This window comes from Nycticebus coucang, chromosome 14 (assembly GCF_027406575.1).
Source record: "Nycticebus coucang isolate mNycCou1 chromosome 14, mNycCou1.pri, whole genome shotgun sequence".
In the NCBI taxonomy this organism is placed as follows: Eukaryota; Metazoa; Chordata; class Mammalia; order Primates; family Lorisidae; genus Nycticebus; species Nycticebus coucang.
Window position 1 is genome coordinate 36,689,274 of NC_069793.1, and position 27,698 is coordinate 36,716,971.

Sequence of the window (27,698 nt, forward strand, 5' to 3'; positions counted from 1 at the left end):
TTTGTAAACAAGAAATTGGGAACATTTTTTAACTTTTTTCTTTTTTCTTCCCCCCCCCCCCCAGTTTTTGGCCAGGACTGGGTTTGAACCCACCACCTCCAGCATATGGGGCTGGCGCCCTACTCCTTTGAGCCACAGGTGCCACGCACGTTCTTTAACATTTTTGATACCTCAAGGTCCTTATTGTGATTGTTTTTGTACTGTACTATGTTGTTTCTCATAGAGAAAACATTTTGTTTGCCTTTACTTTAAATAGGTAAATTGTTTTTTGGATTCTTTGAATCCTTTTTATAGCTTAATTAATTTATTTGTTCATATGTTTGAGAACTTAATACATATCCCTCTCTACAAAAGACTAGCAATGAAAGTAAAAACAGTCCTGTTAGCTATTATTTCTTACCATTCTCTTGTACTCTTTTCTAATCATACAAAATAATCGTAAAATTTTGGAGCTAAAAAGGACCATAGATATCATGTAATCTAATCCTTTTGTATTATATAAACAAAGGATTTATATAAACAGGCTATTGAAGCCCCTTCATGATTTTTTCTTTTATATCCCATTCAGAGACTAGACAAATACTCTTTTACAGATTGAATATCCCATATCCAAAATGCTTAGGACTAGAAGTTTTCTAATTTCGTATTTTTAGGGATTTGGGAGTATTTGTATTATATTTACCAGTTGGACATCCCTAATCCAAAGTCTAAAATACTCCAAAGAGCAATTTGCTTTAAGTATCATAACATGCTCAAAAAGTTTTGGTTTTTGGATTTGGGATGTTCAGCCTGTGTTTTGTTTTGTTTCTTTTTTTTTGTGGTTTTTGGCCGGGGCTGGGTTTGAACCCGCCACCTCCGGCATATGGGACCAGTGCCCTACTCCTTCAGCCACAGGCGCCACCCCAGCCTGTGTTTTAATGAACAAAGGCCTTCAAAGTATTTATCCTTCATATTTTAGTCTCACCAATTAGATCCAACCAATTTGTTCTTTTGATTCTATTCCACAAATACTGCTTAGAAGTAGACAAGCAAAATCGATCAGCATCTATTAAACTATCTTCTGAACAATTATCTGAAAAGAATTTGTTAACACATGATTGCACAATATTTAGACTTTTGCTGCTTCATATTAAACATGGTCAAGGAATTTGCTCTCTGCATGCCATATTCGGAATCAACTCTTTTAGTCAGTCATGTTAGAAAAGAAAGAAAGTGTCTGTTAATGTAGGAACAATTTCATTAATCCTTACAGGTATTAGTATATTTGATCACAGACTAATTTGTACATTTTGATGACTCTGTTGACCTTGGGCATTTTTATTAAGAAATAATATTCACTTACTTGCTTTTTTTAGGTAGGAAAATACAAGATACTTTAAAAATTAAAATTAATGTTTGTGCTGAAATCTGTAAGATGTAAAACAATATTATATTTGACATTATACTTAAATACTTTTAGGTAATTGTCACAATTTCTCCCTGAAACTTTACTTGAATAAGATCTATTGCCTTCTAAAATGTCTTCAATAATTTCTAATTTACCTCAAAACAAATTTTTTGCTTTTATTTTTTTTTTTTTGAGACAGTGTCACTTTGTCACCCTCGGTAGAGTGCTATGGCATCATAGCTTATAGCAACCTCAAACTCTTGGCTCAAGAGATCCTCTTACCTAAGCCTTCAGAGTAGCTGGGACTACAGGTGCCTGCCACAATGCCCATCTATTTTTACAGAGGGGGCTTTATAGGCGTGACCCACCACACCCAGCCCTCAAAACAAATCTAACCTCTTCAGCCTTCCATTAAAGATCTTCTAAACCTGGCCCATTCTTATCTAGTTTTGTCTTTTTCTTTTTTTTTTTTAATTTATTGTTGGGGATTCACTGAGGGTATAAGAAACCAGGTTGCACTAATTGCATTTGTTAGGTAAAGTCCCTTTTATAATTGTGTCTTGCCCCCAAAAGGTGTGGCACACACCGAGCCCCACCCCCTCCCTCCTTCCCTCTCTCTGCTCTTCCTTTCCCCACCCCTCCCTCCTTTGTATCTCCCCTCTCCCCTTTCCCCACCCCCCCACCTTGTCATTGTCATTAATTGTTCTCATATCAAAATTCAGTACATAGGATTCATGCTTCTCCATTCTTGTGATGCTTTACTAAGAATAATGTCTTTCCCTTCCATCCAGGTTAATACAAAGGATGTAAAGTCTCCATTTTTTTAATGGCTAAATAGTATTCCATGGTATACATATACTACAGCTTGTTAATCCATTCCTGGGTTGGTGGGCATTTAGGCTGTTTCCACATTTTGGCAATTGTAAATTGAGGTGCAATAAACAGTCTAATGCAAGTGTCTTTATCATAAAAGGATTTTTTTCCTTCTGGGTAGATGCCCAGTAATGGGATTGCAAGATCAAATGGGAGGTCTACCTTGAGTTCTTTCAGGGTTCTGCATACTTCCTTCCAAAAAGATTATATTAGTTTGCAGTCCCACCAGCAATGTAAAAGTGTTCCCTTCTCTCCCCATCTATGCCAGCATCTGCAGTTTTGAGATTTTGTGATGTGGCCCATTCTCGCTGGGGTTAAATGATATCTCAGGGTGGTTTTGATTTGCATTTCTCTAATAATTAGAGATGATGAGCATTTTTTCATATGTTTGTTAGCCATTTGTCATTTTTAGAGAAGGTTCTATTCATGTCTCTTGCCCATTGATAAATGGGATTGTTGGCTTTTTTCATGTGGATTAATTTGAGTTGTCTATAGATCCTAGTTACCAAGCTTTTGTCTGATTCAAAATATGCAAATATCCTTTCCCTTTGTGTAGGTTGTCTATTTGTTTTGGTTGTTGTCTCCTTAGCTGTACAGAAGCTTTTCAGCCTGGTATTTTCTCAGACCGTGAGGCACTAAAGGTGGAACTCAACTCCAACAAAACGTTCAACCCTTCACAAAGGCATGGAAGTTTTGTCTTTTTCAAGCAACCTCTTCCCTTCTCTCTTTTCTCCCCAGCTGCCACAGAAGAGAGTAAAGCTCCCTTGGACATATCTTTAGATGCTGTAGATAAGATTACATCCATTCATGTAAATCTAACCGGTTAAACAGATTTAAGCAAATTTACAGTGCAACCTGTTAACCTGTATGCTCTGCACAAGCTCTTTCTCATCACAAGCATTTAGACTTGCTACTTGGAGTGCTCATGCCCCAGAGAGGCTTGCTCCCTCACTTCAGTCTCTAAAGTCACCCCACCAGAGAAGTTTTTCCACTCTCACTAAAAAGTTAGTCTCCACATACAGGTTTCTGATCTTTTCTATCTCGGGGCTCAGAAAAGTGACAGCACATAGAAGGCAGTCAAATATTTACTTACTGAATAACTAGTTCTTCCTCCTAAATGCTTTTACTTTGTTAATAACTGTTTATCCTTCAATTCTCAGTTCTAGTCATTTTTTCTGGAAAGCTTTCTATATGAATTCCCCATTACTGTCTTATATAGCACTGGTAACTTTTTTTTTTTTTTATAGAGACAGAGTCTCACTCTGTCACCCTTGGTAGAGTGCTATGGCATTACAGCTCACAGCAACCTCCAGCTTTTGGGCCTAAGCGATTCTGATGCCTCAGCCTCCCGAGTAGCTGGGACTACAGGCGCCTGCCACAACACCCAGCTATTTTTTTGTTTTGTTTTGTTTTGCGGTTTGGCCGGGTCTGGATTTGAACCTGCAACCCTTGGTATATGGGGTCGGCGCTCTACTCACTGAGCCACAGGCACAGCCCCAACACTGGTAATTTTTTCCCTATAATACTTTTGTATGTTTGCATCAATATTCTATTGATATGTTTCCCTCACTACACTGTAAATAATGATGGCAAGCACTTTAGTTCATAATCTGTTCCCAGCTTTCTGGTAAGTGCTTAATCCTTACTTACACCTTACAACTCTGTGAGGTGGTCTTACTTTATAGGTGAGGAAAGTGAACCAAAGGAGGCTAAATAATTTGTTAACTATTATAGTCAGTAGGTAATAGAGCTGAGATTTTCACCTTAGCTGTCTGGCTCCAACATCTAAAAGCTAACTTGTCGAATTAATCAACTAATTAACCAAAGATACCTTCCAACTGGAGATTCTAAGGTCTGTTTTGAAATAATTACATGGTATTTTTTTGTTTATTGTTTTAACCATTTCATTTCTGTATATTTAATCTATCTTTTTTTTTAAAAAAAAAAGTATGTTTGTTAAAGCATTGTTGAATTATTTTTGAAAGCTTTTAAAAATATTTATGGGGAGTAGTTTTAAGTATCACAAGAAATGCTAGCATTTAATAGATGGGACAGAAATGCTAATACATCCTCTAATATAGGGGGGCAATTCTAAACAAAGAAGAATAGTTCTACCCAAAATGCCAGTTATAAACCTAATTGGGAAACACTCAAGGATGGACTCATGGACTTCTTCGAGAAGAGGTAGGAGTTAGAGGAAGAAGAAGAGGTAGGGACAGACAGGGAAGAGAATTACACTTAATATTACACTTAGTACTTGTATATCTTTTAGCCTTCACAACAATCCTATGAGCTCTTATTATCTCTTTTATACAAATAGAAACCTGAGAATCAGTGACGTTAAGTAACTTGTCCAAGGTCATAAAATTGAGGTGATACAGGTACTTTGTGAAACTTGGCTAGACAGAAATTCAAGGATGAAGAAAGAACAGAATAGTAATTCGCCTGGGACCAGACTGTTGGAATCCAAATGACCATCCTTTCAGCATTCTATTTTTAGGTAAAGCAGAGTCCTTAAAAGGCAAAGCTGTGTACAGTATCTGCTACTTTTGGATTGCTTTGGCCCTGTTTGAATTCTTTCCAAAATTGAATGATTTGTGACACATTTAGCTTTAATACTACTGTTATTTCTTCCACTTAAAAACAAACTATATATATATACATCTTTTGACTCCTTTTCCCCCCTCCACTTACACCATTTCTCTACTCCCTTTTGGAATAGTACTTTCTATGTTCCATGTCTCTGAATCTTCTCCCATTCAAATTTTTGTCCCTGCTACTCCCCCAAAATTAATTTCTTCTTTCTTTTTCTTTTTCTTTTTTTGAGACAGAGTCTCACTTTGTCACCCTAGATAGAAGGTTGTAGCATCATACCTCATGGCAACCTCAAACTCTTGGGCTCAAGTGATTCTCTAGCCTCAGCTTCCTGAGAAGCTGGGACTACAGGTGCCCACCACAATGCCCAGCTGTTTTTTAGAGATGGGGTCTCACTCTTGCTCAGACTGGTCTCAAACTGGTGAGCTCAGCCTCCCAGAGTGTTAGGGTTACAGGCATGAGCTACCACACCTCACAATTAATTTCTTATCAGAAAATTCTGTCAGTGTTACTTTCAGAGTATGACCACATACCACCTCTGTTGTCACTGCCCCTTTCTGAGCTGACACCATCATCTCTATATTACTTCAATGGGCTAGATTCTATTACCTATATACTATTTTACTATCCAGCAGTATGATAAGATGTCTCACTCAAAACCTTCCAATGTTCTTTTTCCTTACTGAGAGTACGAGTCAGAGTTCCTCTAATGGCCTACATTTTTCATCTCATAGCTTACTACTTTTTCCTTTTGCTCACTCCATTCCAGCTAACACAACAATCACCACAATAGCATCTTTTCACCATCCTTTCTATCAGGAAGAGCTTCCCCCAATAACTGCCTAACTTCTTCACCTCCTTTAAATTCTTACTCAAATTCTGTTTTCCTCTTATTTTAGTTTTTATTAACTATATATATATATATATATATATATATGGTAGAATGTGATGTTACCATACACATACACATTGTGAACAAATCAGGCTACTTAACAACATATCCACCACCTCACATATTTATCCTTTCTTTGTGGTTAAAGCATATGAAGTCCACGCTTAGTGACATTGAAATATACAATAGATGATTATTTTTTTTTCCTTTTTTTTTTCATTGTTCGGGATTCATTGAGAGAACAATAAGCCAGGTTACACTGACTGCATTTGTTAGGTAAAGTCCCTCTTGCAATCATGTCTTGCCACCAGAAGGTATGGCACACACCAAAGCCCCGCCCCCTCCCTCCTTCCCTCTCTCTGCTTTTCCTTCCTCCCTGTAACCTTAATTGTCATTAATTGTCTTCATATCAAAATTGAATACATAGGATTCATGCTTCTCCATTCTTGTGATGCTTTACTAAGAATAATGTCTTCCACGTCCATCCAGGTTAATACAAAGGATGTAAAGTCTCCATTTTTTTTAATAGCTGAATAGTATTCTATGGTATACATATACCACAGCTTGTTAATCCATTCCTGGGTTGGTGGGCGTTTAGGCTATTTCCACATTTTGCCGATTATAAATTGAGCTGCAATAAACAGTCTAGTGCAAGTGTCCTTATGATAAAAGGATTTTTTTCCTTCTGGGTACATGCCCAGTAATGGGACTGCAGGATCAAATGGGAGGTCTAGCTTGAGTGCTTTAAGGTTTCTCCATACTTCCTTCCAGAAAGGTTGTACTAGTTTGCAGTCCCACCAACAGTATAAAAGTGTTCCCTTCTCTCCACATCCACGCCAGCATCTGCAGTTTTGAGATTTTGTGATGTGGGCCATTCTCAATGGGGGTTAGATGGTATCTCAGGGTTGTTTTGATTTGCATTTCTGTAATAGATAGGGATGATGAGTATTTTTTCATATGTTTGTTAGCCATTCGTCTGTCTTCTTTACAGAAGGTTCTATTCATGTTTCTTGCCCATTTGTATATGGGACTGTTGGCTTTTTTCATGTGGATTAATTTGCCTTCTCTATAGATTCTAGTTATCAAGCTTTTGTCTGATTCAAAATATGCAAATATCCTTTCCCATTGTGTAGGTTGTCTCTTTGCTTTGGTTCTTGTCTCCTTGGCTGTACAGAAGCTTTTCAGTTTAATGCAGTCCCATTTGTTTATTTTTGTTGATGCAATTGCCATAACAATCTTCTTTATGAAGTCTTTCCCCACGCCAATATCTTCCAGTGTTTTTCCTATGCTTTCTTTGAGGATTTTTATTGTTTCATGCCTTAAATTTAAGTCCTTTATCCATCTTGAATCAATTTTTGTGAGTGGGGAAAGGTGTGGGTCCAGTTTCAGTGTTTTACATGTGGATATCCAGTTCTACCAACACCATTTATTGAATAGGGAGTCTTTCCCCCAAGGTATGTTCTTGTTTGGTTTATCGAAGATTAGGTGGTTATAAGATGTTACTTTCATTTCTTGGTTTTCTATTCGATTCCAAGTGTCTATGTCTCTATTTTTCTGCCAGTACCATGCTGTCTTGACCACTGTGTCTTTGTAGTACAGACTAAAATCTGGTATGCTGATGCCCCCAGCTTTATTTTTATTACTAAGAACTGCCTTAGCTATATGGGTTTTTTTCTGGTTCCATACAAAACGCAGAATCATTTTTTCCAAATCTTGAAAGTATAATGTTGGTATTTTGATAGGAATGGCATTGAATAGGTAGATTGCTTTGGGAAGTATAGACATTTCAACAATGTTGATTCTTCCCATCCATGAGCATGGTGTGTTCTTCCATTTGTTAATATCCTCTGCTATTTCCTTTCTGAGGATTTCATAATTTTCTTTATAGAGGTCCTTCACCTCCTTCATTAGGTATATTCCTTAGTATTTCATTTTCTTTGAAACTATGGTGAAGGAAGTTGTGTCCTTAATTAGCTTCTCATCTTGACTGTTACTGGCGTATACAAAGGCTACTGACCTGTGGACATTGATTTTATATCCTGAAACATTACTGTATTTTTTGATGACTTCTAGGAGTCTTGTGGTTGAGTTTTTGGGATTCTCTAAGTGTAGGATCATGTCGTCAGCAAAGAGGGAGAGTTTGACCTCCTCTGCTCCCATTTAAATTTCCTTTATTTCCTGGTCTTGCCTACTTGTATTGGATAGAACTTCCAGCACTATGCTGAATAGTAAAGGTGACAGAGGACAACCTTGTCTGGTTCCAGTTCTAAGAGGAAAAGCTTTGAGTTTTACTCCATTCAGTAAAATATTAGCTGTGGGTTTGTCATAGATAGCTTCAATCAGTTTTAGAAATGTGCCACCTATGCCTATTCTCTTCAGTGTTCTAATTAGAAAAGGATGCTGGATTTTATCAAATGCTTTTTCTGCATCTATTCAGAGGATCATATGATCTTTATTTTTGCCTCTGTTAATATGGTGGATAACGTTTATGACTTGCGTATGTTAAACTAACCTTGCATCCCTGGCATGAAACCTACTTGATCATGATGTATGACTTTTTTGATGATAAGCTGTAATGTATTGGCTAGGATTTTGTTGAGAATTTTTGCATCTATATTCATGAGTGAAATTGATCTGAAATTCTCCTTTTTGGTTGAGTCTTTTCGTGGTTTTGGTATCAGGGTGATGTTTGCTTCATAGAATGTGTTGGGGAAGATTCCTTCTTCCTCGATTTTTTGAAATAATTTCTGCAATGTAGGAATAAGCTCTTCCTTGAAGGTTTGATAGAATTCTGGTGTGAAGCCATCTGGACCAGGGCATTTTTTGGTTGGAAGATTTTTTTATTGTTTCTTTAATCTCGGTGCTTGAAATTGATCTGTTCAGGAGCTCTATTTCTTCCTGGGTAAGTCTAGGGAGAGGGTGTGATTCCAAATATTGATCCATTTCCTTCATATTGTCAGATTTCTGGGCATAGAGTTTCTGGTAGTACTCAGAGATGATCTCTTGTATCTCTGTGGGATCAGTTGTTATTTCCCCTTTATCATTTCTGATTGAGGTAACTAGAGATTTTACTTTTCTATTTCTCGTTAGTCTGGCCAATGGTTTATCCTTTTATTTATTTTTTTCAAAAAAACAACTCCTTGTTTTATTAATTTTCTGAATGATTCTTTTGTTTTCAATTTCATTGATATCTGATTTGATTTTGGGTATTTCTTTTCTTCTACTGAGTTTAGGCTTAGATTGTTCTTCTTTTTCCAAGTCCATAAGATGGCTCGTGAGTTTGTTGATGTGCTCTCTTTCTGTTTTTCTAATGTAGGCATCTAAAGCGATAAATTTTCCTCTCAAAACTGCTTTTGCAGTATCCCACAGGTTTTGGTAGCTTGGTATGCTCAAGGAAGTTAATGATTTCCTATTTTATTTCTTCCTGCACCCATCTGTTATTCAACAGAAGATTTATTTCCATGCCTTTGTGTGGAGTCGAACATTTTTGTTAGAGTTGAGTTCCACCTTTAGTGCCTTATGGTCTGAGAAGATACAAGGTAAAATTTCAGTTCTTTTTATTCTTTTGATAATTGTTTTGTGTCCCAGGATATGATCAATTTTGGAGAATGTTCCATGGTGTGGTGAGAAGAATGTATATTCTTTGTCTTTGGGATGGAGTGTTCTATATGCATCCATTGAGCATAGTTGTTCTAGGGTCTCATTTAAATCTCTTATATCTTTATTTAATTTCTGTGTAGAGGATCTGTCCAGCTCTGTAAGAGGAGTGTTAAAGTCCCCTATTATGGTATTATCAGATATCATACTGTTCAGACTGAGTAACGTCTGTTTCAAGAATCTGGGAGCATTTAAATTGGGTGCATAAATATTTAGAATTGAAACGTCTTCTTGTTGTATTTTTCCCTTGACCAATATAAAGTGACCATCTTTGTCTTTTTTGACTTTAGTTGCTTTAAATCCACATGTATCTGAAAATAAGATTGCAACTCCTCTTTTCTTCTGAATTCCATTTGCCTGAAAAATTGTCTTCCAACCCTTGACTCGGAGCTTGAATTTGTCTTTTGAAGCCAGGTTTCTTGCAGACAGTAAATGGATGGCTTGTGTTTTTTAATCCAGTCAGCCAATCTATGTCTCTTCAGTGGGGAATTGAAGCCATTAATATTTATTGAGATAATTGATAAGTGTGGTAGTATTCTATTCATCTTATTTTGTGAGAGTCCATTGCTTAGTTTTATCTTTTGCATCAGTGTGGAGGTTAGGTTCTGTCCTTTAATTTCTGAGTTCTTACCTTGCTGCTGATCTATTGTGTTGGTCAGTGTGTAGAACAGGTTGAAGTATTTCTTTTTTTTTTTTTTGTTTTTTACTTGGTTAATTCTTTTAATACATATTCTAAATTTTATTGTGGCCCTACAGAATGAAACACTCTCAAAAATTTACTCCTAGTAAATGGAAAAATTAGTTTTTATACAAATGTAAAAACTTTACAAATTTAATTTTTATACAAATGGAAAAGTGATGGCACACAAAGGTAAGTGTTTTTCCTGGGTTCAGGCAGCAGCTTGATGGTTTAGCATAGTCCATTTCCAGAACTCGTGATTCTAAATTAGCACACTTCTTTTTTTTTTTTTTTTTCACTGTTATTTTTTTCTTTAGAGCTGGTCTTGTTGTGTGAATTTCCTCAATGTTTGTATATCTGTAAATGATTTGATTTCTCCATCAATTTTTAAGCTTAGCTTGGCAGGGTACAGAATTCTGGGCTGGAAATTGTTCTGTTTAAGTAGATTAAAGGTAGATGACCATTGTCTTGTTGCTTGGAAAGTTTCATTAGAGAAGTCTGCAGTCACTGATGGATTTGCCCCTGTAGGTCAACTGGCACTTACTCCTGGCAGCTTGCAGAATCTTTTCTTTTGTCTTGACTTTGGACAGATTCATCACAATGTGTCTTGGAGAAGCTCGGTTAGAGTTGAGGCGACCTGGGGTCCGATATCCCTCTGAAAGCAGTGTGTCAGAATCTTTGGTGATATTTGGGAAATTTTCTTGTATAATATTCTCTAGTATGGCTTCCATTCCTCTGGGGCATCTCCTTCCCCTTCTGGGTTTCCTATAACTCGTATGTTGGAATACTTCATAAGGTCCCATAATTCTGACAGTGAACGTTCTGCTTTCTCTCTCTTCTTTTCCGCCTCTTTTACTATCTGAGTTATCTCAAGAACTTTGTCTTCTACCTCTGAAATTCTTTCTTCTGCATGTTCTAACCTGTTGCTGATACTTTCCATTGCATCTTTAAGTTCCCTAATTGACTGCTTCAGTTCCTTCAGCTCTGCTTTATCCTTTCTATATTGTTCATATCGTTCATCTCTTATTTGATTCTGTTTTTGGATTTCCTTTTGGTTATTTTCCACTTTATTAGCAGTTTCCTTCATTGTTTCCATCATTTTCTTCATTGTTTTCTTCATGTGTATTCTAAATTCCCTTTCTGTCATTCCTAACATTTCTTTATGGGTGGAATCCTCTGCAGTGACTACCTCATCGTCACTTGGAGGGGTTGTTCTCCTGGTTCTTCATGTTGCCTGGAGTTTTCTGCTGATTCTTCCTCATGAGTGATTTCTTTTATCTGTTTCCTTGCCCTAATTTTCCTTTCACTTCCTCTTGCTCTTTAAGTTCCCGTGCCTGTGGACTAAGGTTTTGATGAGTTCTTTTGGTACAGGAGCAGAAGGATGTGAAGGTTGAAGAGCAAGAAGGATGAAAGAATGAAGGAAAGAATGAAAAGAAAATAGAGAAAGGAGGAGGGGTGGGTAAAAGGAATATTGACAAAGAGAAGAGAGGCACATAAAGAGGGAGAAAGAGCAATATAAGTGTACAATAGGGTATTTTGGTACAACCTTAAAAAAACCCCAACCTCTGGGGGTGCCTGATTGTGTGGTTCCCTTGAGGTCAGCGGCTTTTTGCTAACCTGATCAGACACAGTATCCCACCTCCACCAAGTAGAGAGGATAGACAAAAATGCTATAAATCAAACCAAAACAAGCAAACAGAAAACTTTACAGGATAAAATTGGGTGAAAAGCAAATAATAGGGGTAGAAACACTAGCAAAAGTGAAGTTCTAGTTATTTAAAAGACAGCAATGGGAAATTGTATTTAAACTAGAAAAATTGAGAGAGAAAGAAAAGCTGTATGGAGAAGGTTGAAATTAAAAAACAAAACAACAACATCAAAATAAAAAACAAACAAAAAGAAAAAACCAACCAAAAACAAAGCAGTATACATATCTTGTTGAATATTGTCTGGGACATGAGATGTTAATCACAATGCTGATACGACTGGAGGCCTCCACTGATTTCTCAAGCCCCACAGGGTAGACACCCTAAATCTCTCTTCAGTCCTCTTAAAAGGCCCTTTAAACTTCTAAACTTGCTAACCAGAAGCTTTCCCAGGAAAGTACTTGTTGCTGGAATCACTGCTGAAGTGGATATCCACCTACCCAGTGTGCCAAAACCAGTCTCACTCTGCCCCTGAGGGTTAAGGCTGTAAGGTGGCTCAGTCCCTCCTTTAGGCTGCTCAGTCACTAGGTTACTAGCTCCCGCCCAATCCTTGCTCTGCAATCCTGAGGGCGGACCTTGCTGGGGCAGTTCTCTGCCAATGGCTCCCTGCGGCCCACAGCCAACACTATTAGCTCCTTCCGGCTCAGTGGCTCAGTCTGGGGCCCTAGACAACGCCCAAAGTTCTCCGCAATCCTGCTCAAGCTGTCCCCAAAGCAGTTCAACTGAGTACCAAGTCCAAAAACACCAAAACGGTTCACAAGTAAGGCCTTTCTGGTTGGCAGTCTCACTGCTACTGTACTTACAGCTGTCGGCGGGGTTAGGCCCATTGAACACACTCGACCACTTGCCAGTTTTCCACGGTTTTTGTCCTCCTCTTGGAGTCCAGAAGTCTCTCGCTGACTCCCTGTGTCCTCAAAGGGGTGATTATAGCCAGATCCCACCAGCCAGAGATGCCTGGACTCTTATCTCCCAAGACTCACGGTGCCCACATGCAAGGAAGCTGTTTCTCGGCCACCATCTTGCTCTCTCCTACAATAGATGATTATTAACTGTAGTCACCTTGCTATGCAATAGACACCAGAACTATTTCTCCTGTCTTACTGAAACTTTGTACACTTTGACCAACATTTTACCTTTTCCACCCATCTTCTTCCCCCGCTCAGCCTTTGGTAACCATCATTCTGCTCTCTACTATGAGTTCAAATTTTGTATTCCACATATAATGAGGTTATATGATAGTTGTCTTTCTGTGCCTGACTGATTCTCAGAAATGTCCTCTAGATTCATCTGTGTTGTCACAAATGACAGAATTTCATACTTTTAAAAACTGAGTGGTATTCCATTATATGTACATAATTGATTCATCTCTAATGGGCAATCAGATTGTTTTCACATCTTGGCTATTGAGGATAATGCTACAGTAAATATGAGTGTGCAGACATCTCTTCAACATCCTGATTTTAATTCCGAGAAATGAGATTGCTGGTTCATAATAATTTTGTCACCTCATTTTAGTCCTTATTCAGATATTTGTTTTGTTTTTTTTAGATATTTTGGAGTTTGGTTTGTTTTTATCTTTTAGATTCTAGATTATTCTCTGAATACTTGAGACTTCCATATTATTGATCTTTGTTTTTTGTTTGCTTTTCCTCTTTTCATATGACGCCATCATAAAATCAGACCATAATTTCTAAATCAGTTTTTATGGATTCCTAAAACATTGAGTATCATTAGAAACTGGAAATTTGTATCTAAATTCAGAGACTAAAATCTCTGAAACACTAAGGTGTATATGCCATCTTTTTCCCCTTTAGACCTGAGCTACTTACTTTTAACTTAAATCTTTCTGCTAAGCTAGATGTTAACAAACTACAAGAATACTTTGCAGTAGAAGGAATTGAACTGATGTATATTTTACTTTATTCTACTTTATGTAAGCTGGTACATCAGGAAGCCCATCCAGCTTAGTTGAAGTTAAAAATAGTCCATGGAACTATTTTTAACCCTATGGGTCTCTGAGATACAGGTAGACCATCCTGGATGTATCACTTTCCACTGCCAAGAGGCTTGTAGCCAAGATCACTTTACTAAAAATACTTCACAAGCTTAGGTTCTCCCATCATTACCTTGATAGGATCCTGAGAGATACTTTCCTATCCATTCCCATGACCCAAACTAAAATAGTTGCAAGAGCCCTTGTAAAACTCAAAGCTGGGATTTTTGGTAGCATAGCTATGATGATATGTGGTTAAGCTACAGTATTTAAGTTTAAGCTGAAGCCTGGGGTCTTACTAATATTTCAAATAAAGAGACTTTTATCATGGTTTTGTGTAAGTATGTGCCATTTAATTTATTTTTCGGGGTATTTAAGGGCATATGTGTGTGTAATATGGCTGTGTGTGCACATATATATGTGTGTGTGTATACACACATATATTTCCCCAGTAACATATACCAAGTGGTTGGAACAGAACACCTTTTCTGAATAAATACTACTACGTGCCAGTTATATACATAGAAGTAAAGCTAATATTAAAACTTTATTTTCCTTTTTAATTTCAGAGAAATATTCAAGCATATATATGTAAACAGGAGTCAAATAATCAACAATGTCTATCACTGAGGAAGGCCTGTGTCACCACATGAAAGTAGTTGTTCGTGTACGTCCTGAAAACACAAAAGAAAAGGCAGCTGGATTCCATAAAGTAGTTCATGTTGTGGATAAACATATCCTGGTTTTTGATCCCAAACAAGAAGAAGTCAGTTTTTTCCATGGCAAGAAAATTGCAAATCAAAATATTATAAAGAGACAAAATAAAGATCTGAAATTTGTATTTGATGCTGTTTTTGATGAAACTTCAACTCAGTTGGAAGTTTTTGAGCACACTACTAAGCCAATTCTTCGTAGTTTTTTGAATGGATATAATTGTACAGGTAATTGTTTCAATTTGGGTTTTAATTTCTCCATCTGATTTCAATTTTATATTAGGAGAGACATCTACTTGGCCCTTCTAAATATGGTGATCATATGCTAAAAATTCTCAAGAATTTTGATAGATTTTACCCGTGAGTGTAGAGTTTCTTTTTGAAATGTAGTCACCAAGCATGGTGGCTCCTGCCTGTAATCCCAGCACTTTGGGAGGCTGAGGCAGAAGGATCCATTCAAGAGTTCAAGACTACCCTGAGCAACCTAGCAGACCTTGTCTCTCCAAAGAAATAAAAAGAAACTTTAAAGACATTTTTTCATCATATGTATCATTTGTAAATCTTTCTCACCAGGATGTTAAGTATGTTCTCTGTACTTCAGAGAGCCTTTAAGTTTCCCACTTTATAATACAACATAGTTATTGAAATTGACACCAGATTTCTCATAATTTGTATTCATAAATTTTCCCACTATTCACCTATACAGTTATTTATCCCTGGGGAATAATCAGACATTTCTGAACACTTGGCAGTTTCTTTTAGTACCATTTTTCTTTATGGTACATTGAAATAAAAATGTTGGGCTGCCATGCTAATTGAGTGTCTTGGGCTGTTTAACCCACCTTCAGTCCAAGAAGTTTCTCTCCTGCTTTGGAGAATTTATAAAAGTTTATAATAGTTCGTCTTTCTAAAAGATCACATTGATTTTATTTAAAAAGGAAATACCCAAAATGACCAGTTAATTCAATGCTTACAAGACTGAATAACATTTTACTATTTTTGTAATTATCAGTATCCATGACATTTTCCCAAAGGTACTTCATAGCTAAGATATATTTCACAGAATACATGACCTCTTGATAAAGTTAAGAGTGGAACATGGGCTCAGTGACTATAGCTCAGTAGCTAGGGCACCAGCCACATACACCAGAGCTGGCGGGTTCAAACCCAGCATTACAACAAAAAAATAGCCGAGCATTGTGGCGGGCACCAGTAGTTCCAGCTACTTGGGAGACTGAGGCAAGAGAATTGCTTAAGCCCAAGAGTTTGAGGTTACTGTGAGCTGTGACGCCACAGCACACTACTGAAGGCGACATAATGAGACTCTGTCTCAAAAAAAAGAGTAGAATGTGGTTTATTGATTAGGACTGCCCTGATATCCATTTTTAAGCAGATAGTCTTTTCTTCATTTATGGAACTGTATTGTCTCTAGACATTTAAAAAAAAATTGCTTGACTGCAAAAAAGAAAAGACTACCAAACTACTACTGAATCTTGGTTCCTTTATTTTACTTATATATTCTTTTCCAGCTGTCAAAGGGCTTCCTGATGTACCAGCTTACATAAAGTAGAAGAAAGTAAAATATACATCAGTTTAATTCCTTCTACTGGAAAGTATTCTTGTAGTTTGTTAACATCTAGCTTAGCAGAGAGATTTAATTTATAAAAGTATTGTCAACCAGTAAAGTATTAAGGCTTATTGATTTAAATGAATATTGGCTATTTGCCATATGTAATTCAGAGAGTGGGTTTTTTTATACATTTGAAGAAATGTATAAAAACAAAGAAAAGACCTGCCTTTTATATTATGCTGGGTGGAAACCAAGTAATTTGCATGAAACAAAAATTTTAAAAGGATCCGTTTATTCATCAAACTTACGTCAAGTACCTGTGTTATGCCAGATGATTTGCTGAATGCCAAGGATATGTGGCCTCTGCTTTCTTGGAGCCCACAGTTGGTAATACAGTGTGATTAACATGCTAGGAAAGAGGGATATGGATATGGAACATTGGGTGTTTCCCCTACAACAATCAGGGAAGGCACAGAAAAGTGACATTTGTGCTAAGTATTTAGAAACAAATTTTCCTGCTGGGTTAGGTAGAAAGACTCTCTAGGACAAAAGCAATGAAGTAGAAAACCCACAGTAAATTCTGAGACTATTAAATAATCTAGATCTAGGTATACCTAAATCATAGCAAGGAAGAAATTGGCTAGAGTGATAACCAGCCACTGTCTCTGACTTACAGTGCTAAGATATACTAACGTGGGGAATTTGAACTTATGTAAAACCTGTTGAACAGCTAAGAAGATTTCACAAATTCCTGTTTCTTTTTCATAATGATGAGTCTATGTAAACCAAGAGATTAAAGAAGATTAAGACTAATAGGGAGACTACTAACTGGTTAATTAAAATTTGTAAGATTGCTATAAAAGAAAGGTAGCAAGTGTTGGAGTTGGGGTGAAGGCCAATGGTACCATAATCCGGACAGAGAATATAGGAGTAAGAGTAGATTTGTGCTAAAATTCCTAAATTTCTAGAATAAGGCTATTATTTTAGATCTGTTACTGTTAAGGATATCTAAGATGGAACTATCCACTAGACAGTGGATATAGTAGTGTAATATGTTATAACAAAACTTTGATCCATTTTCCACAAAACTCAGTACTTGCCTATGGTGCCACTGGAGCTGGGAAGACCCATACAATGCTAGGGTCATCTACTGAACCTGGAGTGATGTACCTAACAATGGTAGACCTTTACAAATGCATGGATGACATTAAAGAAGAGAAAGTATGCAGTACAGCAGTTTCTTATCTAGAGGTAAGTTGGCAGTATCATTCTTTAGGTTAATCAGTAGTTTTGAGAAATCTTTAAGTTACATGAATTCACGTTATTTTATTATATAGGAATTTTCTCATGAATAGATAAAATTGTTAAAATTTCTGGTTTTGAGTATTATGTATCTTACAGTATTTCTGTTAAGTTTTTTATTTTGTCATAATTGCAGACTTAAAGGAACTTATGAGAATAATACAAAGAACTTACCATTACCCTTCACTTAGATCTTACATTAACATTTTATTATATTTGCTTTCTTCCTCTGTGTGTGTGTCTTTTTTCAGAGCTAAGTTGCAGACTTGTGAAAATAGGAAACTGTTAAATAATCAGTGAATAGTTATCAAAACCAGGAAGTTAGCAATGATACAATATTTGCTATGTAATTTAGAGACCTTAATGAAATTTTGCTAATTATTTCCTTAATTCTCTTTATTGAAAACGGAAATCTAAGATCACAAATTGAATTTAGTTGTCATATCTCTTACTTAAGTCATCTTAATCTGCAGTTTTTGTGTTTTTCATAAAGTTCTCAGTTTGAGTTTGTCATGATTAGATTCAGGTTTTGCAGTGGCAGGAACACCATAGAAGTGATACTGAATTCTTGCTGCATCATATCAAGAGATTTATGCTATTAGTTTGCCCCATTTCTGGCGATGTTAACGTTGATCAGTTTTTTTTTATTCTGGTGTCTGCAAGTCCTCTCCACTTTAAAGATACTATTTGGGCTTTTATAATTAGTAAGGTCCTTGTAGGAAGACAATATTTACTCCTCAGACTTTCATGTAATTAGTATTAGCATCCACTAAAGATTCATGTCTGTATTAGTTATTATGATGGTAGATGATAGTGATTTTTAAATTCCATCACTTCACCTACATTTATTCATTGACTTCCTTCTGTAAGGAAGAGCTTTCTTTTTCCTGTATTATATCAACATGGACTAATACATTTTTACTTTATTGAATGAATTATAATCCTTTTCTATAATTCATTTTTTGTATATTGTGCAAGATTGGCACCTTCATGCAGCCTCTTGTGTCCTTTTGACTTTTACCCCATCATTCTTTGAAACTTCTACCCACTTAATAATAGCTGGCCTTCAACAAATGGTAAGTGGCAGGCACTCTAACTTTGCATTCAGGTAATGTTTCAGAAACCAGTCCAGAAACATCGAACCCTGATTTCACTTCCTATTCATTTCTGGTGTCAGAAGATTTCTCTTATTAACATCTTGTACTTTTGTCCCTATTAAGATTAGAATTTTCTCTAAGGATTGATTAAAATCATATATATTGCTAAAAATTCCCTCATTGGAACTGAGAGATAAAAGAGAAGTAAAACTCATTTTCCACCATGAAATAATAAAAACAATTGTTCTGAACTCAGGAAAAAAGGGTGGCAGCATCCATTATTTTTTCCGTAGGTCCTTTTATAACTGGGAGAATTTTAAAGTTTAAAATTATTTTTATTGATTTTTTTTCTTTTAATCTGCTATTATTTTAGTAATAATAATGCAGTGTCTAATAGGATTATCCACTCAGCTTGTACGCCAGAATTGGCTATGGAACATTTAAAAACTAAATATGTTGGGCAGTGCCTGTGGTTTAAAGGAGTAGGGCACCAGCCAAAAACTGCAAAAAAACAAAAAAAACTAGATATGCCTAGAACCAGAGGTCCTCAAACTACAGACCGCGGACCACATGAGGCAGTGTGTGTGCATTTGTTCCCGTTTTGTTTTTACTTCAAAATAAGATATGTGCAGTGTGCATAGGAATTTGTTCATAGTTTTTTTTTTTTTTAAACTTTAGTCCGGCCCTCCAACCGTCTGAGGGACAGTGAACTGGCCCCCTGTTTAATAAGTTTGAGGACCTCTGGCTAGACCTTACTCCTTGGATATTTTAATTTAATAGGTATAGGGTATGGCCAAGGCATCTGTGCTTTTTACAAGTTCCCAGGTGAGTCTCATCCACTGACCAGCTTGAGAGTAATCATTCTAATTGTTTGGTATAATTAGAAGTGAGGAAATGGTAGTAATAGAAAAGTGACTGCTGCTCATCAGAAAATAAGATTGACTGGGAGGCTGAGGCAGGAAAATGACTTGAGCCCAGGAGTAGGAGAGTTGGAGGTTACACTGAGACACCACTGCACTCAGGCAACAGAGCAAGACTAGGGCAGCGCCCATAGCTCAGTGGGCAGGGCACCAGCCACATACGCCAAGGGTGGCGGGTTCAAACCCGGCCCGGACCAGCTAAAATCAACAATGACAATTGCAACAGAAAAATAGCCAGGCCTTGTGGCAAGCACATGTAGTCCCAGCTAGTCGGGAGGCAGAGGCAGGAGAATCGCTTAAGCTCAGGAGTTTGAGGTTTGCTGTGAGCTGTGATGCCACGCACTATACCGAGGGCGACATAATAAAACTCTGCCTCAAAAACAATAAATAAATAAATCTAAAAACACTTTTCATACTATCATTTTACTATCAGTTTATTACATTTTAATAAAATATTTGTTATAGAAAGTTGTACCAACAATGAATTACCATTTTGGCAAACAAGGAAGGAAATAACAGAAAATTTTTTTTTTTTTTTTTTTTTTTTTTGTAGAGACAGAGTCTCACCTTATGGCCCTTGGTAGAGTGCCGTGGCGTCACACAGCTCACAGCAACCTCCAACTCCTGGGCTTAAGCGATTCTCCTGCCTCAGCCTCCCGAGCAGCTGGGACCACAGGCGCCCGCCACAACGCCCGGCTATTTTTTGGTTGCAGTTTGGCCGGGGCCGGGTTTGAACCCACCACCCTCGGTATATGGGGCCGGCGCCTTACCGACTGAGCCACAGGCGCCGCCCATAACAGAAAATTTTTTAAAGATTTAACCTTGTATTTTTTTTCTTAAATCTTATCAGTAATAGTTCTAATTGTCATTCAGTTGGCAGTAGCAAATTTTGTACCTTTATTTTTATTTTTATTTTTTTTGAGACAGAGTCTCACTTTGTCACCCTTGGTAGAGTGCCAAAGCATCACAGCTCAGCAATGTCAAACTCTTGGGCTCAAGCGATTCTCTTGCCTCAGCTTCCCAAGTAGCTGGGACTACAGGCACCCGCCACAACACCTGGCTACTTTTTTTTTTTTTTAGATACAGGATCTCCATCTTGCTCAGGCTGGTCTCGAACTCCTGAGGTCAAGCAATCCACCCACCTCACCCTCCCAAGCGCTGGGGTTACTGGCATGAGCCACCACCCCCAGCCTATACCTTATTGTTCTGATTCATAAAATCAAAAAAGTTCATAAAATCAGAACAATAGTACTATATAGAAATACTCATAGAAATTACTTTTTTAAAAATCAATAATTATAATGTCAAACTAAATGTAGTCAAAAGGTAAATGGAGAAAATACCGTCTATCCCGGAATATGGATTTTCTTTAACATGTAATCTCTGTAATTTAAAAAGTTTGGACTACTTGAACATAATGAAATATTAAGTATCTTCTGCAGTAAGAACCTCTCATTTCTGTACAACCTGCATTTCACTATACCAGAATTTCCCAAGACCACATGTTCTATGTATTTCCAAGAAATAAAAAAAGGTAATTCAGCCATCTTACTTATCTATGTTTTATCATAGTTACCAAGCCAAGAATTATAGGGCAAAGATATAATAAGTGACTCCAACTTTAATTTTCGATTCCAAACCTGGGTAATCAAATTCTTCTGTTTTGGGGAATGGTAGAAAATTAATGCTAACATGAGATAAAGGGGTGAGATGAATGAAAATGAGTTACTGCTTGTCTTTAAGATAACATTTTAATAACCTTAAATCAGCAATGTATGTGTGAGGAAATTACTATTGTTTTTATGACAATAAATACTAAAGCAATTCTTTTTATTTTAAGATATATAACGAACAGATTCGTGACCTCTTAGTAAATTCAGGGCCACTTGCTGTCCGGGAAGATGCCAGAAAAGGGGTAGTCATTCAGGGACTTTCTTTACACCAGGTAGGTTTATAGACATCTTTTTCCTTAGAATAGCAAGTGTGATTATTTTGTCATTTTCTTTACCTCCTTACTTACTTTTTATCCTGCGGGGAGCAGGAACCTAATGAAGTACAAATTTGAATGATCAGGGTTTATCTTCAGACTAAATTTTATCTTTTGTTCCTCATCTAACACCCAAGTACCAAGCAGATGATATACACAAGTCAATATTTAATAAGAATAAATGTATACAAAACATTTTTGTACATCTTCTTTTACCTTTCAAAGATTAACAAATTGTGGTATACATATACTATGGAATATAATGCAGCCATAAAAAAAGATAGAGACTTTACCTCTTGTATGTTTACATGGTTGCAGCTGGATCGTATTCTTCTTAGTAAAGTATCTCAAGAATGGAAAAAAAGAAAACCTAACGTACTTACTACTACTATGAAATTAATATATACTCACTCACACTTTGATACGAAAGATATAACACAGTTATATCCCAGAAAAAAGGAGAGAAGAGGAGGGAAGGGGAGAGGGTGGATGGGTGGAGGGAGGGTCATTGGTGGGACTTCACCTACTGTGCATATTGCAAGGGTACATGTCAAATATATTAATAGTAGAGTATAAATGTCTAAACACAAGAATTAAATGAGTGAGGTTAATGCTAAGAAAAATAAAGTCTTCTCCTTTGCTGAAAGTTTGTTGAAAAATTTAAAGATGGGTTGCTAATTTGTATATTTTTCTCTCGCTTAAACTTCTTCAGCCCAAATCCTCAGAAGAAATTTTACAGTTATTGGATAATGGAAACAAAAACAGAACCCAACATCCCACTGATATGAATGCTGCATCTTCTCGTTCTCATGCTGTTTTTCAGGTAGCAGACCAGTAGATTATCACTCTCAAAATTATATTTTAAATATGGGCGGCGCCTGTGGCTCAGTCGGTAGGGCGCCGGCCGCATATTCCGAGGGTGACAGGTTCAAACCTGGCCCCGGCCAAACTGCAACCAAAAAATAGCCGGGCGTTGTGGTAGGCGCCTGTAGTCCCAGCTACTCGGGAGGCTGAGGCAAGAGAATCGCTTAAGCCCAGGAGTTGGAGGTTGCTGTGAGCTGTGTGAGGCCACGGCACTCTACCAAGGGCCATAAAGTGAGACTCTGTCTCTACCAAAAAAAAAAAATTACATTTTAAATAAATTAAGCCAAATTCATGACTAATAATTTTTATACATAAGGAAAAAAATTCTTTATCTGTAAGACTGCTCTACTTCTCAGTACTTCCTTTATAGTTTTGGAAGATTCTGTCACCAAGAATATTTAAAATAGGGATAACATAAATCAAAAATAAAAATTTCCCCCTTTGTAAACGTAAAGGAAGGCAAAATGTTCATGACAGAAGTTTTATTTTGTTTTGTTTTTTGACAAAAATACTTAGTTTTAGTTTTTCCAATAGTTAATTTTATATTTTGAGTAAGAATTCTCTCCATAGCTCTAAATATATAGAACTAATAATTTGGGAAGATCTAATTCACTTTTTAAAGGATTGCTCCATAAGGACCATTGAAGTATGTCATAATTGACAAAGCGTTTTTAGGAATACAAAGGAAATATGTTACAACTGACATAGTATTTTTAGGAATATAATTCCAGAAAGAGCTAAACGTACGCAGTTGGCTATTATTTCTTATAGTTCTAGTTTTCTTAATATCCACATATAAAGCTTCATTTGAAAAGTATTATGTGAAATTCATCATAAAAGAATGAAATTGTTATAGTTGAATGAATTCATATCAGAGGCAATCAAGCCATTCAGATAGTCTCCAGTCAAGAAAACTTTTATTAATCTCTTCTTTCTTACCAGTGATTCTTTGTGTATCAGTTGTATTGAGAGTAATGTTACCTGCGACACTGCGATTTCCCTGAAATGTCTTAAACTCTGCTTGATAAGAAAATTTAATAAAAGGGGTTTGTAATGGAGTAACAGCTTTCCTTCATCTCTTTTCAGTCTGCCATGTAATTTATGTCAGAAAAACTACAAAGTAGCTTGAATTATTTGAATAAATTATGCTTTACCAGGGAGTTGAAAATGACAAATATACTTTATTATATGATCATGTGCCACATAACATTTCAATCAGATATGCTGGTAGTTCCATGAGACTGTAATGGTCATGAAAAATTGCTATCACCTAGTGACACTGTAGTTGGAATGTCATGGTACATGCATTGCTGACATGTCTATGGTGATACTGGTATAAATAAACCTACACTATCAATCATACAAAAGTATATAGCACCTACAATTATGTATAGTAAATAATAGTTTATAATCAATGATTATGTTACGGGTTTATATACATCTTATACTTTTTATCATTACTTTAACGTATACCCCACTTATAATAAAGGAAAATGTAAAAATGTCATGCCATATTACACTGACGTCCATTCTGTTTACCCGGTCTCGTGACTGGATCCTTTTCTCCTGTGCTAGATTTGTAATCTTCACACAACGACAAAATTATGTATGTACATATTTTCCAGAAAGTAGCCTCGTTGTTAAGTGATGTGTCCTTATAATACATTTTTATATATAATATTTTCTTAATAAGAGCATAAAAGAGTTTGGGGGATTAGAATACATTTATTCTTCAGTGTGGGTCAAGATTCAAATTCAGCTTTTTTTTAGGGACAATTTCTGAAGATATGCATCGCCTTCTGACCACTACCTTTGATTTTCTCTCAGGAACACAGTTCTGTAGGACCTGTGCCCTCCATCTTCATCTCTGTTAATAATTCCACGTTCTAGGTCAAGGAGTATGAGAATACAAATGACAATTATTTTCACCTATTAGATTCCAGAGTTATTTTTTCTCTGGTACACATATAGGAAGTCTTTTTAAATTTTTAGCTTTTCTCAACTTTGGTGATTATTTCCAGTACTCTTAAATATCAGTTAGATTATACCTTGTTTAGTTGGCTTTTTTAATGAAAATAATTTTGATTTTATTCTTTTAAAAATAAGATGTGTGTTTTTCTTTTAATTATCCTAAATCTTATCTCTTTTTTTCCTATTCTGTAATTTCAAAAAGATTTATTTGCGACAACAGGACAAAACAGCAAGTATCAATCAAAATGTCCATATTGCCAAGATGTCACTCATTGACCTGGCAGGGTCTGAACGTGCCAGTAGTACTAGTGCTAAGGGGACCCGGTTTGTAGAAGGCACAAATATTAATAGATCACTTTTAGCTCTTGGGAATGTCATCAATGCCTTAGCAGATACAAAGGTAGGTACTGTATTTTATAATCATTTGTTAAATATTTTGAAATATTGAAATATATACTTCCCAGAAAGATACCGTTTAATATAATTTTCTTATTAAAATCTAGAATAAATCAAATTTCAGGAGTATATTAATAATGTTTGTATTCAGATCAAAGACCTCAGAGAGCCTAGTCTGTTAAACAAAAGTATGATTTTTGTCTTTTAATTTTCAATTTTATAATAAAAATTGGTTAAATAATGTATGGTGTATTTTCTTTTTTTTTTTTGTAGAGACACATTCTCACTGTACCGCCCTCCGGTAGAGTGCCGTGGCGTCACATGACTCACAGCAACCTCTAACTCTTGGGCTTATGCGATTCTCTTGCCTCAGCCTCCCGAGCAGCTGGGACTACAGGCGCCCACCACAGCGCCCGGCTATTTTTTTGTTGCAGTTCAGCTGGGGCTGGGTTGCAGTTCAGCCGGGGCTGGGTTTGAACCCGCCACCCTTGGTATATGGGGCCGGCGCCCTACTCACTGAGCCACAGGCGCCACCCTGTATGGTGTATTTTCATCACATGCTTTGAACTTGGTTTTTAAAGTGACCATTTAATGATCACTACACAGCCAGCATGATAATTGAATTGGCATAAAGACAAAAAAAAAACAAAACATGTTTTTGAAAACTAAATTCTGTTCAGGTTAGTATTTTATACATTATAAAATTTGGTTAATTATTAAAGGGTATTTTTTTAAGGAGGGGTTTAAGATATAAAATGTAATGAAAGTACCTAATAGGATAATTTTTCCTAGGTACTTTGGAAGCATTTAAAAATGTTTTACTTGTATCATATGCCAGAAGTACCTGTACAGCACACAGTATATTTGAAAATTATATATTTGTAAAAATGACTTCCTTTTTAAAAAATGTTAATATGATAATTGAAGCTAAACCAAACTCAAAAGGTTTAGGAAAATGACTGTTAAGGTAGTTCAAAATGTTAGCTTTTCATTTAGAATAAAGTTTATTAAAATGAGTGGGGAAAATCTTTTTTCAAAAATGATAGTAATCAAAATCACTTGAAGATTGCAAAAGCAAGATGTCTTTTGCAATCTAAGTTAAAATCTCAAACATGTAGGCAGACAGCATGATATAGAGACTGCTTTTGGAAACTTCAGTCATTCATAGAATTTTTGCCATGTATATTAATAACTTAACATTTTAATAATGATTTCTATTGAGTCATATGTGAGTCAGTATTGTAGCACCAACAGTGCACATTCCATACTATTTGAGAAAGACTGCCATGGTGGAAAGCACATTGCTACAGAGAGCTGAGGGGACCTAGGACCTATTTCTAGCTCTGTGAATTAGCAGCGATGTGACCTGAGGCAAGTCATTCCACTTTTTGCTTAGCTTCAATTTTATCTTCTATAACATAAAAAATAAACATTGGACAACACAAGGTTGCTTTCAGCTTACCATTAAAATGAATCTGTTTTTGAATAGAAGTTGAACTTTGTAGAAAATTTGTTACTTTAAAATCAGAGATATTTCTTTAAGTAAAAGAAAATCTTGAAAAAATAAATTCTTTTAGAACTCTTGTGATATTAGATTAATTATCTGTAACATTGTAATTACAATTTATTTCATATCCATGTGAGATAGTTAAGGAGAGAAGAAACTCTATGCCATGCAGAATTCTTATTACTATAGAATATTTGTATCAGCTATATATTTGTTTACTTTTATACTTTTTTTTAAATTAATGGAAATATTTTTAAATAGATATTTTCAAGTAGTTTTAGATTTATAGCAGTATTACTAAAGTAATACAGAAAGCGTTTGTTAAATATTCCCCACACCCAGTTCCCCCTATTGCTAATTTTTCACATTAATATGGTGCATATATCACAACTAATGAACCAATGTTGATACATTATTATAAACTAAAGTTCATACATATTGAGATGGAGGTGATTTTTAAATAGGATATTTGTTTTATAGGATTATTCACTGAATAATTCTATAGTATCATTATTTCAATCACCAATTATATCATAAGTCTGGGCAAAGTTGTAATTCTTATAGTGAAGTGGTAGCAATTTTGCATTTAAATGTGGAAAATGACATAAGAATTCTTTTTTTGTTCTTTCAGAGAAAGAATCAGCATATTCCTTACAGAAATAGTAAGCTTACTCGCTTGTTAAAGGATTCTCTTGGAGGAAACTGTCAAACTATAATGATAGCTGCTGTTAGTCCTTCCTCTGTATTCTACGATGACACATATAATACTCTTAAGTATGCTAACCGCGCGAAGGACATTAAATCATCTGTAAGTGTGTCTCTTCTTCTCTTGTGAAGGTGTTAGTTATATATGATTCTTATAATTCTAATGAAATTGTTAATTAAGGTTATAGTTCTACTAATAAATTAGGCAGCTGGGGATTAGAAATGTTTTTGGTAATCTAGTTAATTGAACAATTGAATGTTTAAATAGGTGCTGTGCTTTAGGTGAGCACCAACACTTTTCAACGTGAAAGTCTTGACATGTGAGTTATTCTTTCCAAGCCTCATTTACTTACATGTAATTTATTTCATATCCATGTGAGATAGATAACACATGTAATGCAATTGTAATATCTACCCCCAGTTTATGAAGTGAATAGTCTTTTCTAAACAATATTTTTCCATATTTTTTTTTATTATTCTTTTGAAAGGGAAATTTATTTCAGGTTAATGTCAGGGTACAAAGAACCAGGTCAAAATATTTGATTTTGTTAGGTAGAGTCCCTCTTGTCATTATGTCCCACGCAAAAAATGTATGCCAAACACCCCTACCCACTGCCCATTCAGTAAGAACACCCTATTTCCATATTCTTGATGTTTATGTATCAATCAGTATATATCTCTAGAAATAATAATGATTGGTTAGGTCAGCATTTTTGCCAGAAGTTTGCAGCACTTTAAAAAATATGTCAAAACATGATGCATGTTTAAAATTTTAACATCTCAGGGTTTGAAGAGACCTGAAGTTAAAGTGATGCGATATCTCTTCCTCTTCTCCCTTTCCCCTCTGCTACTTCCATTAAGTGTCTGAAGATGAGCAGGTTATT

General features: G+C 36.0%; 1 protein-coding gene across 3 annotated transcripts in view; it reads left to right on the top strand.

Moving 5' to 3' along the window:
- KIF18A (kinesin family member 18A) overlaps positions 1-27,698 on the top strand; it is a 102,559-nt gene that overhangs the window by 3,845 nt on the left and 71,016 nt on the right. For all 3 annotated transcript variants that reach the window (XM_053561592.1, XM_053561590.1, XM_053561591.1), the window contains exons 2-7: positions 14,352-14,723; positions 17,159-17,316; positions 21,225-21,329; positions 22,084-22,194; positions 24,409-24,606; positions 26,741-26,917. In XM_053561592.1, the coding sequence (XP_053417567.1) occupies positions 14,399-14,723; positions 17,159-17,316; positions 21,225-21,329; positions 22,084-22,194; positions 24,409-24,606; positions 26,741-26,917 (1,074 nt within the window). In that variant the 5' untranslated portion in view covers positions 14,352-14,398. The remainder of the gene's footprint in view (positions 1-14,351; positions 14,724-17,158; positions 17,317-21,224; positions 21,330-22,083; positions 22,195-24,408; positions 24,607-26,740; positions 26,918-27,698) is intronic.